The 15,508-nt window shown below is 41.9% G+C and overlaps 1 protein-coding gene across 1 annotated transcript in view; it reads left to right on the forward strand.

Moving 5' to 3' along the window:
* nptxr (neuronal pentraxin receptor) overlaps positions 1-15,105 on the forward strand; it is a 41,925-nt gene extending 26,820 nt beyond the window's left edge. Inside the window, exons 2-5 of the mRNA XM_008110707.2 lie at positions 6,052-6,283; positions 6,832-7,079; positions 8,592-8,771; positions 9,910-15,105. Coding sequence (XP_008108914.1) covers positions 6,052-6,283; positions 6,832-7,079; positions 8,592-8,771; positions 9,910-10,134 — 885 coding nt within the window. The 3' untranslated portion in view covers positions 10,135-15,105. The remainder of the gene's footprint in view (positions 1-6,051; positions 6,284-6,831; positions 7,080-8,591; positions 8,772-9,909) is intronic.
* The last annotated feature ends 403 nt before the right edge of the window (positions 15,106-15,508 follow it).

Genomic DNA, 15,508 nt, shown 5'->3' on the forward strand with positions numbered 1-15,508 from the left:
GTGAGTGGCACACAGATATTATAAAATTAATGCCTGGCTCGATAGCAGTACGTGTGAAAAGGAGTCCTCATGGACAACAAATTAAACATGAGCTAAGAATGTGATGCGGCGGCAAAAAAAGCCAATGGGATTTTGGCCTGCATATATAGGCGTATAGTGTCTAGATCCGGGGAAGTCATGCTACCTCTCTATTTTTCCTTGGTCAGGCCACACCTGGAATCACACTGTGTCCAATTCTGGTCACCGTAATTGAAGGGAGATGTTGACAAACTGGAAAGTGTTCAGAGGAGGGCGACTAAAATGATCAAGGGTCTGGAGAACAAGCCCTATGAGGAGCAGCTTAAGGAGTTGGACATGTTTAGCCTGCAGAAGAGAAGGCTAAGAGGAGATAGATAGCCATGTATATATATGTGAGGGGAAGTCATAGGGAGGAGGAAGCAAGCTTGTTTTCGGCTGCCTTGGAGACTAGAACGCAACACAATGGCTTCAACTACAGGAAAGGAGATTCCACCTGAAGATTAGGAAGAACTTCCTAAGTGTGAGAGAGAGATTGTTCAGCAGTGGAACTCTCTGCCCCAGAGTGTGGTGGAGGCTCCTTCTTTTGGAGGCTTTTAAACAGAGGCTAGATGGCCATCTGTCAGAGTGTTTTGAATGCGATTTTCCTGCTTCTTTGCAGAGGGTTGGATTGGATGGCCCACGAGGTCTCTTCCAACTCTATGCTTCTATGATTCTAATGTGAAATAATAAAACCCTATAAATATGTATTATAAAATACATTTTTAAAACATTCTTATTTTTAAAAAATAAGCAAGCATTAGAGAACTGACAGATAAAAGCAATAGAAACATCAACTTAAAACAGCAAAGGTGGTCTCTGTAGTACTGCTAAATCCCAAGTTGAGAACTATGAGAGCCAAAAAGAGAGGAAAAGAATAGGCAGAAAATTTCAAATCTGGGAAAGCCCAACAAAAAGTTGCTCTCCCCCTGATTGGATGGAGACTTTGAGATACTTGTTGGGTATGGCTTTGAAACTCAGACTGAAGGACATCTGTAGATGAACATTAAACCAACTTGTATTAGAGGAAGCTATTAAAATTAATATCGCCTCCGTAAACACTTTCATAAACATCTCCACTCACCCAGAAAAGATGGATGTGTTAGTTATTAATCATGCATCCACAGGGCATGATCCTTTCAGGAAAAATGGAGCTGGTGGAGGCTTGACTTCTTTTTTCTCTTCTTCCCAAACTGCTTCTCCAGAGACAGAAGTGCATAGAGAGGGCTGTTTTGCATAGATGTACATTATTTTAAAAATTTGCAGCTAGACCTGGGTCTGCTTTTTATTTTGCAAGAAAGGCAAATCAAACTGAATAATAATGAGCTGCAACATTAATTAGAATGGCCCTAGGGACACCCCCATCAAAACACAGAAATGGACTTGAATAAAAGACATGCGTCTTCAGATGAGCCTTTGCCTTGATGAATGAGCACAGCAGGGATACTTTCTCAAAGGCAGAGGGCCTCCTACTCCCCTTTCCGTGGTTTCTTCCTTCTCTCCTATGGGGCAGGGAAAGGGCTATGGTGGGGCATGCTATGGCTGAGGAATGCCTAATGGCCTATGAGAAATCATCATGGGTGGGAGAAAAAATCATCAGCTAACCTTGGCCATGCCTGTTCCCTCTCTCCCTTCCCACCACCGCCTCTACTGGTTTTGTCTTTCTTCTCTTTTCTTTGCTTCACCACCCACTAGAGATTGATGGCGTAAGTCTGTTTCCACATGTCATTTTTGCATAAACTCATTCCCAATCTGTTCTTGATCCTCTTTCCCTTTTTAAAAAAAGATCATCTGGAAATTTCTATTTAAAAAGCGTTTTAATTTTTTTTTTTTTGCACACAAAACACATACATTTTAAAATTATTATTTTACAATGCATACATTTTGATGTATATATTTTTGCTGAGAAAAGAAATTAAAAGAAGTGAGAATTTTGAAGGCTCATTGTGTTTCATGTATCCTCCAGATAGGGCAAATATTTTGCAATAATTGTAGCTTTTGGAGAAGAGGAATTACAATATCCAAATTAAAAATTCTATTATCCCATACTATTTTCAGGTCCTTTCTGGTACCATCTTAGCAATAGGATTACCCCAGCAAACCATGTTCCAGTTTTAAAAAAATATTGGGAAGCATCTCAGTACTGATCCAAACAATTGGTACACTTTACCTAGAAAAATTGGAGTTGGAGTTGAGGCAACAACCAGTAATACCCTTAAAAAGCTATATTTCGTAAGAACTCACACTTCTTTAAACAAATCTGAAAGTACCCTCAGTCTCACATTTGTAGATCTGCTCACTGTGAAATCCTTCCCATACTTCATTTTTCTGGCTGCAGCTTCCCCAACCCTTCTTTCCTTCTCTTATATTGCTTTCAATATCCTTCTCCTCCTAAATCTAATTGCTATTCTCAAATATGCAATTAAAGTAAAACCACCAAATTAATGGAACTTACATTAGCATTGAGTTACCAAGTCCCCACTGATTCAGTGGATCTATTCTAATTTGGTTTAACAATTGGATTTAGAGCCAAGAAGTAACTCTCTGAAGATCTGAACCATGTAAAGATTAGAATCACAGAATCATAGAGTTGGAAGAGACTCCAAGGGCCATTCAATCCAATCCCATTCTGCCATGCAGACACATACTATCAAAGCACCCTCAACAGATGGCCATTCAGCCTCTGCTTAAAAACCTCCAGAGAAGGAGTCTTCACCACACTCCCAGACAGTATATTCCACTGCCAAACAGCTCTTACCATCAGGAGGCTCTTCCTAATGTTTAGGTGGAATCTGTTTTCTTGCACTTTGAATTTATTGCTCCATGACCTCAGCAAAGCAGAGTATCTATCCACTTTAAATGCTGTGGCTGCCTTCTGCAGAATTGTGGGGAATAGATACTCCAGTTTGACGAGGTCCCTAGTCTCCAGAGCAGCAGAAAACAAGCTTGCCCCTTCCTCAATGTGACATCCTTTCAAATATCACTATCATTTCCCCCTCTCGACCTTATTTTCTCCAAGCGAAACATGCCCAGCTCCCTCGGCTCTATGTTCTGCTGCTGCTCAAACTCCCAAGCATGTCTTACAAGGGAAGGCAGGCACATACTGATTTCTGGTCAGCCAATGGGAGTATAATATTTTCTTCTTTCTATAGCACCAGCAATGCTTAATGTTGTACTCCAGGGCAGGAAGCACCTCTGTACTTAACCACCACACTCCAGTCCAATTTAAAACAGCAAAGCAGTTTATTTAAGATTATATAAAAAGCAATTCAGCCAAAATAGTAAAAATATCAAGTCCAAATGTAAAACAAAGACCATAAGATTCAAGGTATAAGAGTGGTTTCAAAATCCAAGACAACAAGACATCCACCATAGAATACAAAAAAGACAGCATGAAAATCCAACACAGAATTCCAGGAATAAGCACTTAAACTTGAAACATGAAACTAGAAATCCCTTAGCAGGCTAGCAAAGACTTGACCATGGATGTTGCTTCTCAAACTCCAACGCTGACCAGACTACTAAAAATCCCTCTGGTCTCTTTAATATAGACATGAAATCATGCCATCTACCCTGATAATGGCTTTTTTTGCTAGGAAGCGCTGTGACCTTCGCAAACTCTGCTGGGCAACTCTGCAATCACAAAAACTAAGTCTCCTATCTATCAGCTCATTAGTCTGAACACCTGGAATTTCATCCTCTGAGTTCATCTCAGCCTCTGACCTTGCTTCTCTAGCGAAAGGCTTTTCAGCAACGTCTGGACCCCTTTCTGTAATGTGGTCTTCACTACCTACTGGAGACAGAGACTGCTCAGTTTCAAGACTTAAAATCTCCTGCTGGCTCACAGGCCCAGAAATCCCATGATCCACTTCCCCAGTGACATCAGTTTCAGGCACAATCAAGGACTGAACTACAACACTCAGCCCTTTCCCCATGAGGAAATCTTAGCACAGCTTAAGCAGCTGAAGGGGAAAAGGAAGGGGCCTGAGACTGTTAGAAATTGTGGGAGTTGAAGTCCAAAACACCTGGAAGGCTGAAGTTTGCCCATGCCTGCTCTAGAGCAAGTCTATACTCACATAGTTAAGTGTTGGTTAACACTTGTGTGTTGGCTACACATCCCGTTGCTGAATATTATTAACTCTGAGCCATCAGCTATATATCTGCAAGAGCACTGATCCAAAAGCATATAACAGGGGAAATCTGCTTATGCAACTGTTCATGGAATATAGACATTATATCATGGCCAAAACACTACAATCTCTTGTGCAAGGGAACTTGGGTGCACATAAATACCAACAGGATGTCATCCAGTGTTTACTATCTGCGAATAGGCAGGGGAAAGGTGAGACTGGTTGGCTCTGCCTAGCAGAGTGACAGTGCCAAGGCCCGCCTCCAGTTGTGGCTGCTCTCCTGCCCTCGCTATGTAATACCTGCTCTGATCTCTCAGTACACAGACTCTCTGAGCGTGGAGCCTTGGCTGAGCTAAGAGGATTACAGAACTACTATGCCATGTCAAAATGACAGATTTTGCTCAAAGTAGCAGGAAAGAGACTCACTGGTTGTTCATCCTCAGCCACCACGCAGAACAAGTATTGACCTTGTTTTTACCCACTGTGGCCCAGATTTTTACACATCCTATGCTGTATCATGTCAGCTTTATGTACCTGTGTCACTGACTGGTACACAACCAGGAGGTGCTTCCAGTGGTGGGAAGCTGGAGCTGACAGACGGGAGCTCACCCCACTCCCCAGATTCAAGCTGCCAACCTTTCGGTCAGCAGTCCTGCCGGCACAAGGGTTGATTTATGGTGGAGCACCACCAGGTGCTCCACCATAAATCATAAATCAGAATGGACTAGAAGGCACACAACAACAACAACAACAACAACAACAACAACATATGGGTAGGAGCAGTAAAGGTATTGCTCCTCCATGAAGTTTTTCTTCAGTTCCCAAATTTCTAGTAATCCAATTACTTCAAACATCAGCTAACAGTTTAGAAATAAAGTTTAGGTGCCAAAGAAAAGAGACAGGTATCCAAAGGAATGCAAATACAGCAAATGCAGTATATGTTTGTATGGGGAGGGATATGGGGTGTGACTTCTAGTTGACTGTTACTTATGGAGACACCATGACTTTAATGGGATTTTCTTTATGCAATGAATGCACAAAGGTGACTTCATCATTTCTTTCCTCTGAAATATAGGTTACAGAACCTGGTATTCGTTGGTGGTCTTCCACCCAAGTACTGGAGCCCCTGGTGGCGTAGTGGATTAAAGCCTTGTGACTTGAAGGTTGGGTTGCTGATCTGAAAGCTGCCAGGTTCGAATCCCACCCAGGGAGAGCGCGGATGAGCTCCCTCTATCAGCTCCAGCTCCATGCGGGGACATGAGAGAAGCCTCCCACAAGGATGATAAAAAAAACATCAAAACATCTGGGCATCCCCTGGGCAACGTCCTTGCAGACGGCCAATTCTCTCACACCAGAAGTGACTTGCAGTTTCTCAAGTCGCTCTTGACACAAAAAAAAAACCCAAGTACTAATCCAAGTGCTATGAATGCTTTTCGGAGTTTTACTTTCTGCAATGCTAGAAATTTGCACAATCAAGGAAAATTTCAAGAGTAATGTCGACATTTTGTGGTCCCTCCACACCCCACTGTGTTCTTTGGTAATTTGAATGTCAGACAGCTGCAATGCCTCACCAAACTACAAATGCCAGGATTCCTGAAGATGCGACTCTGGCAGTTAAAATAAGAGCTAAGTGCTATAACTATGTAGTGTGAAAGAGATCTAAGTTATGCCATCTCACCTATTGCTCAGCACACATCAGGGCACAGACAAGAAGATCCTCGGACTGAATCAAAGAGCACCACCCTGTTTTGCACACTAATTCAGTCTACCTTTCTCTGCCTAGTTTTTTAATGTGCTACTTCTGCTGTGACCCTTTTAACTATCTGATTCCTTTTCTCTCTGTTTATTGGCTTTCCTATGAATATAGCAAGACATCCCAACTCGAATGAATGCTTCATCCACTGCTGCCCCTGTGGCCCAGCAAGAGGTCATCCATAACAAAATGGAGGAACTGGAGGAGCAGCTTCTAACTAAGATTTTGGCTTTGGAGAAAGAACGCTCATCCATTGTCAACAACCATGATCTGGAGCAGCAGCAGCAGCACGATGTGGAGAAGGAGCTGGATGCTCTTCAGAACCGGGTCTCTGAGCTGGAGCATGGTGAGTCCTAGTAGGGAGGACACAAAAGCTGTGGATTCAAAGGTTTTGGATAACTTTCATGCATCTTATTGTCCAGCAGCTGTATATCTTCAGACACTTCGAGGCTGAAGAGTTTATGAATGCCAGATAAGTCCCCTATTGCATCAGAATGCAGGGCAAGAACTAAACATTGCAGAGGAGCATAAAGGATCCTCAAACTAGTTATTTTAATCTACAGGAATGCTACATATTAGTAACAATGCAAGTTATTAACAACTAACCATTAATGTTTGTATTAATTTAGTTAATAACCTTCTCAGTAGAGATAGAGTGTCTGAAATTCCAGAACCGGAAACACTCCAAAATCTGAAACTGTCCACATGGCACTTTTGCTTTCTGACAGTTCAATGTACACAAACTTTATATCATGCACAAAAATATTAGAAATGTTATGTATAAAATTATCTTCAGGTTATGTGTAAAACTGCCAGCCACCTATGGCCTTTTGTTTTCTCGACTGCACTCCATTTATAGCTTTCCTCACTCCATTTCTGTTTCACCCATGACAGAAACGCCAACCAGCTTCAACCCTCCTGGAGCTTTCAAAATCTCTATTCCTGTTCGAAACAACTATATGTACGGCCGGATAAAGAAGAGCTTGCCTGAACTGTATGCCTTCACAGTCTGCCTGTGGCTAAAAGCCAAAGGCCCAGGAGCAGTGGGCACCCCTTTCTCCTATTCAGTACCTGGACAATCAAATGAACTTGTGTTGCTGGTGTGGGGGCACAACCCCATGGAGCTGATAATTAATGATAAGGTAAGGAAGAAGACCTTTTGGCATGGGGAATGGGAAGACTCAAACACTAGCCTTCCTTATGTTGAGAACAGAAATGGGTAAAGATTGACTTTTGGGACACTATTTCCCAGAATCCCCCAATCAGCTTCTGCACTGTAAGGGGAATTTGCCCCTTTTAGGGTTTGAGAATGGAGGCATTAGTGAATTGAAGACAGCAGTTTATTTATATGCCAAGTAGTCTGGCATATATGTTCAGTGTCTGCTGCTTAACAGGCACTTAACCCAAATGTCAGCAATTTTACAGTGGCAAAAGTTGAGCAACAAAAAGCAGTGACAGCCGTTCACCAATACAGAGAGCAAACACTATTTCCAAACTATACACATCACAGTGGCAAAAGTCGAGCAACCAAAAGCAGTGACAGCCATTCACGAACAGAGAAAGCAAACACTATTTTCAAAATATACACATCACACTTTTTCTTTATGTCTCCTAATAGTGTTTTTTAAAGTAAAACCAGATTTTAAAAAATACAGTTAAAACACACTAATCAAAAGGGACAAAAGCACGCAGAACATGTGTTTACATCTGCAGCCCATGAGCATAAACACCCAAGTTGTCTCTGTATAATACTATCCTTGCCTCTTGTCAGAAGGAACACCGGGTCAGAGATCAGCCACTGAAGGCTCAACTAGACTGCCTCAATGTGTTGAGAGTTTCTCTATTAATATATTTGGAGCTGCCACAAAGCAGAGGGTAGAGGTTTGTTCTATGTCGCCTCAGAGGGTAGGATTGGGTCTAATGGTTTAAAGTTACAGAAAGGTAGCTTTCAACTGAAATTCTTGATGGTAAGAGTAGTTCAGCAATAAACCCAATTGCCCAAATAAGTGGTGGGGTTTCCTTCTCTGGATGTCTTCCAAAAGTGTCTGGACAGCTCCCTGCTGGGAATGCTTTAACTCAGTGTTTCTCAACCTGTGGGTCCCCAGGTGTTTTGGCCTACAACTCCTAGAAATCCCAGCCAGTTTACCAGCTGTTAGGATTTCTGGGAGTTGAAGGCCAAAACATCTGGGAACCCACAGGTTGAGAAACACTGCTAGCTGGAAAACTTGCACGGAGCTGTTGGGGATTCCTTCCAACTCTATGATTTGATTACTCTGAGTCACATCTCAATTCCACATCTAACATTATTGTCAAAACAATTAATAATTCAATTACTAGCAAAACAAGGACAACAAAGTGAAGCACCCTGAGGCCTTGTTTGTTAGCAGTAGGAAGAGAATGGAATTTAAAAGAGCTTCAAACGGAGGCAGGGCCAGTTAGTGATCTCTCTCTTTTCTTCCTTTCTTCACTCTCTGACTTTCTAATCTTGAAAATAATAGAACAGAAAGTTGCTCTTTAGATAACAGCTCTCATAATCCCCAGGCAGCATGGCCAGAGGGATGGTAGTGTTAGCAACAGGAAGCAAGGGACAACTGTTGAAAAATACATTTGCTCTCTGCACTAACCCTAAGCCATAACCCCGTTTTGTTCCAAAGGTGGCTCTGCTGCCCATGACTCTAAAGGATGGAACATGGCACCACATCTGTATTAACTGGATCACGCGGGATGGCATATGGTCAGCCTATCAGGATGGCGAGGAGCGTGCCGCCAATGAGAACCTGGCATCTTGGCATCCAGTCAAACCGCACGGAGTGCTAATCTTGGGCCAGGAACAGGTGAGTCTGATTCCTGTATTATCTTGGAATTAATAACCCCAAATATCTTATCAGGAACTTGCCTTAAGAATCATTGAGGATCGTTGGTGAAATTAAGGAACAAAAATTGAGAGCAAGAGAGAAAGAAAATATACTTTAATTTATTGTTGAAGGCTTTCATGGCTGGAATCATTAGGTTGCTGTGGGTTTTCTGGGCTGTATGGCCATGTTCCAGAAACATCAGGAGAGAATGCTTCTGGAACATGGCTATACAGCCCAGAAAACTCACAGCAACCCAGTACTTGTTTTTAAAGTGAATATTTATAGAGCTATAGTTTCAAAAAGAGACGACTATGAGACATTTCCTAAACAACTTGTTTGGGGTTTTAAAAGTTCAGTACCTTGGATATATCTTTTAAAGTTCAGACTACAGTCTGGAATAGATTTATTAACATGGAATTAAACTTGTCCTCACCAGCAATTTATGGAGAGAGGCTAACTGCCTCTGATACTGGAGAGATGACAGTGTGCTAGAGAAACCAACGTTTTATTTTCTTTATGGCAGCTTCATATGTGGATAAAAAACATGACTCTGTTGTGTATTCCCTATTGGTTTGGCACCCCAGACTGAAGCATTTAATCCATGGTGTGGAGAACTTTATTGTGAATATTGCTTTTCTAGAAATGCTTTCACAGATAACCCTTTCCCCATAGCTAAAAAAGAAAAACATGTCTGAATATAATCCCAGATAGTGTCCAGAAGTGATCTAGCACTTAATTATTTATTTCTCTCTCTCTGTAGTCTCTATTCCAGTGGTTCTCAATCTGTGGGTCCCCAGATGTTTTGGCCTTCAACTCCCAGAAATCCCAACATCTGGTAAACTGGCTGAGATTTCTGGGAGTTGTAGGTCAAAACATCTGAGGACCCACAGGTTGAGAACCACTGTGCTATTCACTGTAAATTTGTCGATCCTGCTATAGAACAAGACAATGGTTACTTTTGTTTACTTAGTTATTTCTCATTCTCTTTCCCTCTCTCTTCTTTTTTCTTGATCTCTCACATGTTTCTTTCACTGATTTTCCCTTTCATTGACTCGTCCATTGCCTGTGTTCACCACCGACCACCATCACTCCCCTTCCCCCCAATGTAATGCTGCAGGATACTTTGGGTGGAAGATTTGATGCCACTCAGGCCTTCGTTGGTGAAATTTCTCAGTTCAACCTTTGGGATCGTGTTCTGACGCCGGCAGAGATTGTGGGTCTGGCCAACTGCACCAACCACCTTCAAGGCAACATCATCCAATGGGACGAAAAAATGGTGGAGGTCCACGGCGGGGCAACCAAACAACGTTTTGAGATCTGCGAAGAGAAGATGAAAGCATGAGTGGTCTTACCAAAGGCGAAGTGTATGAAAGCTACATTTTTCAGACTGTTTAAGGAATGAGGCAGCAAGGGGTCCCTTTCCCCCCTAAACACACACAATGTTAACATCTGAATTAGTCTAAGGAGGGCTCTGTGTGTGAATGTGTGCATGTATGCAAGGGATAAGGAAACTTCCTGAAGGTAAAAGAAATTGTGACACTATGTGTTTTTTCATTGTTTCAGTAAAATTCTTTCAGATTCATAATGTGTGTGCCGAAGCCTTTCACCAAGAGGGCTAAGGAGTTTAGAAGGTGATGATAGCCATATCCTAACGGTATGATAACTGCCAAGAACTAATTGGGAGCAAATTGTTGATGGAACAGGTATCATCAACACTTCTCTCTCTTTTTTCTCATTTGGCTGATTCCTTCAGTGATGTGTTATGAACACTGAGTAGGATTTGACAAGGCTTTAAATCCATGCACAGCGGTGCCCTTTGCCCCTGAGAAGCCATTAGTAGTCTAGGAATACACAAGCCAAAATTCCTCTAGTCTCTGCATGCATCCATCAATGATGTCTCACTGATTTATCTGCCTTCTTGCCCCTGTCCTATGGCCCTCACTGTTATGATACCATTTGCCTGCAGTCAACAACAACACCTTCTTTCCACGATGGCCTAAAATTTAAGTTTTGTTTATCTTCTTTTTACAATGTCCAGCATCCCCTCCTAGATGTAATTTCACCCAAAAAAAATTGAATTTCTGTGCGATCCCACTAGCATATTCATTTTAGCAGCATATGAGTCTAAATTTCTGACCACAGAATTCTAACATTCCTTCTCAAACCATAGTTCTTCCCATTCCTTCCATTCCTCCAAAGGGCTGATTCACATGTTGTTTTACATATTTTTACATGTATTGCTCGAGGGCATAGTCACTTGCTGCTGAAAATGCAAACAATTTCCACTCATAAGGATATGACCTCCTTTATGGGGACAGTCTTGTCCTCCTCCTCGCGTCTAAGGGGTTTAAGATTACAAGGGAGAGAAGGGAAACTAAAGCCACCCACCAACAGTGAACCACCAGACAGCCAATTATTCAAGCATACTATGGTGAGATATACTACACTTCTACATGATCGTAATTCTTTCTAAATGTGCAGCTATACATCTAAATAGGCACACTTACAGTACATTTTATGCAGAACTCTACCCTTTCTTGATGATACATTTCCTCTTTTTTTTTTTTTTAAAGCAGCTCATTCCAATTGGTCTTGTATTAAGGGAAAACTGTAAACCAGTGTAGTATAGTGGTGGCTGAGTGTTGCTCTAGCAATCTAAGAAGCCAGGATTCAAACCTCTGTTCATCCATGGATACTCCCTGTGTGGCCCTGGACAACTCACACTCTCTCTGTGTTAGAGAAAGGCAGGGTCACACTTTCACTGAATAAATCCTGCCAAGAAAATCCTATGTTGCCATAATTCAGAGTCAGGACAACCAGTGAGTTTCTATGGCTAAGTGAGGATTCACATTTTGATCTATCAGAATCCTAAACCAATGCTAGAGCCACTTCCCCCCCCCCCCCCCCCCCGTTAGGAGCAAATTGAGAAATGGCAAGTCGCTTCTGATGTGAGATAATTGGCCGTCTGCAAGGACATTTCCCAGAGGACACTTGGATGTTTTACCATCCTGTGGGAGGCTTCCCGCATGGGAAGCTGGAGCTGACAGACAGGAGCTCACCTCACTCCCCAGATTAGAACCTCAGATCTTTCGATCAGCAGTCCTGCTGGCACAAGGGTTTAACCTGTTGCGCCACAGGGGCTCCGCTAAAGCCACTATGCCAGGCTGTTCTCAATTTGTCCCACATTATCTCAACAATATCAGCCTATGATGACATCCATGCTGCGAGTCCAATACTTAGAATTATTTCAGCCACCATATATTAAATATTAGAGATACACCTGAAGTAAGTGAAGGAAGCATCTTTCTTCCTTCTGTTTTTGAAAGTACAATGAGACTATTTAAAAATTGTATGTCTGTCTTCTCTGTAGATGAAACAGTAGTGATTGAAGTGACCAAAAGACTTGCAGAGTGTCCCATATTCCCAGTACTAAACCTTCATATCACTGAGAAAAGTGTAGCCTTACAACTCTTTGAATCCTCAAACCAGCAACTGGGAATGCTAATAGGGGGGTTCTGGGAGTTTTGAATCTCTGTCTCATAACCTCAACTTGCTGTCATGAACTGAAAAGATATAATTTCGTGGTGGAGAAAGGCTGAATTTTGATTGTATGAAGCCACTCTAATAAAGCACATATGGATTTGGGAACAACAGTAATACTTAAAAAATTAAATTCTGTTACTTAAAGAGGATTAGTGGGCAGAGCATAAAGGAGAAAGCGGGGTAGTCAGGAAGGCTGGGAGTCATAGTCTCACTACTATCAGGAACACCATAAGCCTCTAGATCTGGTGTAAAGCATATTTATGAAGAACGCCGGAATTACACCATATGGTCTTTACTGGGGCAGGAGGAATAAAGAATCAGTAGCATGAAGAATTTTTTTTTATCAAACTCTTTCTTTCACACCTGCACACAATTGCCAGCATCCCGTTCATGGCATAATTGGGAATGAGTCAACCTTGCATCTGCTGAATGTCTTTGTTTTTTTTTTTGGTCATTACATAGGTCCTTCACAGTAACCAAAGCCTCCAACAGCTGGAGTGGAATCGAAGAAGCATCTGGCAATATCCTTGTAGCCAGATGTGAAATGATTGCATCATGAGACTTTTAGGTGACTTCATCTGATGATATAACCATTTTATGTCTGACTACAGGATATACTGGAACATAACCAGATGCTTCTCTGATCCTATTCCCTGCCAGGTTCTATAAGTCACGGCATTTATTTATTTATTTATTTATTTATTTATTTATTTATTTATTTATTTATTTATTTATTTATTTATTGCATTTCTATACCGCTTTACTCACCCCTAGACTCAGAGTGGTGCTAGTGAATGCACTGCAGTGGCTCTACAGTAAGTGTGGGGGGTGTTAATGGCCAGCTATAGATACTATGCTATGCTGAGATATACTGGATCCCAACCATTCAGTGGCATTGGTGGTCCATCAGCAGCAGGATGGAAGTTCTCACCTCATAGACCACGGACAACCCTAGAATTGAGCTCTTGTGGAAAACACTTCCCATTTGTGCTGTAGTATCTCTCTCACCACCGGACATTTTCTTCTCAATGTCTGGGATAAAGTCATTCCACACGTTACACAAACTGTGTTGTGAAAGCACACCCATGGATGATTGAAATGGCTTAAACATGAAAAGGAAATGCCATGTGTGAGTCAGCCCTTGCAGAGCATATTACGACAGAGAATGATGCCTTTCCTGTGCAGTAATCTATCTGTGCTCCTGTCCTTGTTATGGTTCCTGCTGTCTTTCGTTCTCATTGTGCCACTTTAGGGAGGGTTTGTGGTACTCATATATGGAGCCACAGCAGCTGACAAAAGAGTTCTCAGCACCATTGCAGAAAAGGACAAAAAGAGATGGAGAGAGTGCAGGTTAGCTGCTGAACTTGGTCAGGGTCGGTGAAGTTTGTATGCCTTTTGAGTGCCTGATATCACAATGGTTTTGCAACCTGTGAATCCACTGATAGTCACACATTTGAGAGTTATATGTTTTTTTTTTCTTTGAGAACCTTGTAATTGCTTGCGTTGTATATACCTGCCCTATATGTTCCATTTGCAATGAACAGTGATACAAATGCTGAATATTACACCACCACTCCTTCCCTTCAGTATTTCTCAGAATAAATGGAGCGAGGGAAGGCAAAGCAGACAAAGTTATTTCAGATCATATTGATGACTATACTGGGCCCCTCTTTTAAGGGCCATTTAAATCTGGCATGGTGATTCACCAAATGCTATGACACTGCAACTAGTATCACCTTTAGCCAACATTGCCAGTGTGTTGTCGAAGGCTTTCATGGCCGGAATGACTGGGTTGTTGTGAGTTTTTCAGGCTGTATGGCCATGTTCCAGAAGCATTCTCTCCTGACGTTTCACCCACATCTATGGAAGGCATCTTCAGAGCTTGCCTGCCATAGATGTGGGTGAAATGTCAGGAGAGAATGCTTCCGGAACATGGCCATACAGCCCGAAAAACTCACAACAACCCAACATTGCCAGTGATGCAGGATGATGTGAGATGACACCTAATAACATCCGAAGAACCATACATTCTCCATCCCAGATTTATATGTTGCACTTTTAATGGTTACACATTACCCATGAGGCAAATGTAAGTATTTGCCTCACTATGTTTACATCATAGAAGTATACTGTGTGGAACTACAATTGGTTCTAGTTTCCCATGGAGTATATGTGGGGCTATCTTCAACGTGCACTTACTAATGTGTAACATGGAAAGGTGCCCTTTCTCTGAAGCTACTCATTCAGAGAGAGGAGAGTATATGAGACAGATAAGGCTAGAGCAGGCATGGGCAAACTCTGGTCCTGCAGGTGTTTTGGACTTCAACTCCCAGTAGGCTGTTAGGAATTGTGGGAGTTAAAGTCCAAAACACCTGCAGGACCGAAGTTTGCCCATGCCTGGGCTAGAGCATGGGAGAGTTGTTTGCCAGACTACAAGTCCCAAAATCCCATAGTCAGCATAGCCATTGGCCATGAAGAATGACTGACTATGGGACTTGTAGTCCCAAAGAGAAATATTTCCAAGCTCTGGGCAAGGGGATGGAATAAATCACATTGTAAAACACAGTGATCAATGCACCAAGTCTGATTTGGGGAAATATACTTTCTCTGTGTTACTTTCTCACTCTCCGCCTCTCTCCTCCCCACCCACCACCTTTACTCTTTTTGTACAGCTGTTAAACAGATTTGACATGTGTGCACACATGAATGTGTCATATGTATTTTTTTGTATATTTGACGGTTGCAAAATAAACTTGGTGTTTATATTTGATGATCATGATTGTGCCTGGAAAATTGCATACAAAGTGGACAGACAACACGGTTCATGGGGTACTCCCAAGGTTTAGAAAATGGCCCAGGAATTTATGGTAGAGTGGAGGAAAACATTTCTATAGTCAACAAAATAATTCATAGAGTTTCAAAAGAAAGAGAAAAGGTCATTGTCACCACGGAGTTTCTAATTTAAAGTTCCCACAGCAGCAAGGGACAAAGGATAATGTGAGCATGAATATAAGCAAGCCCAGTGACATTAATTTAAAATGGAGGATGAAGATTAAAAGTGTAAAACAAAAGTTTTCCAGATTTCCGAGGGTTAGATTAACATTATCCCTTGATAGTGACACTGCAAACTCTGTCTCTACCCAAAAGGTCTAGCACAAATCACATTCAACACG

Source organism: Anolis carolinensis, chromosome 5 (genome assembly GCF_035594765.1).
Source record: "Anolis carolinensis isolate JA03-04 chromosome 5, rAnoCar3.1.pri, whole genome shotgun sequence".
Lineage (NCBI taxonomy): Eukaryota > Metazoa > Chordata > Lepidosauria > Squamata > Dactyloidae > Anolis > Anolis carolinensis.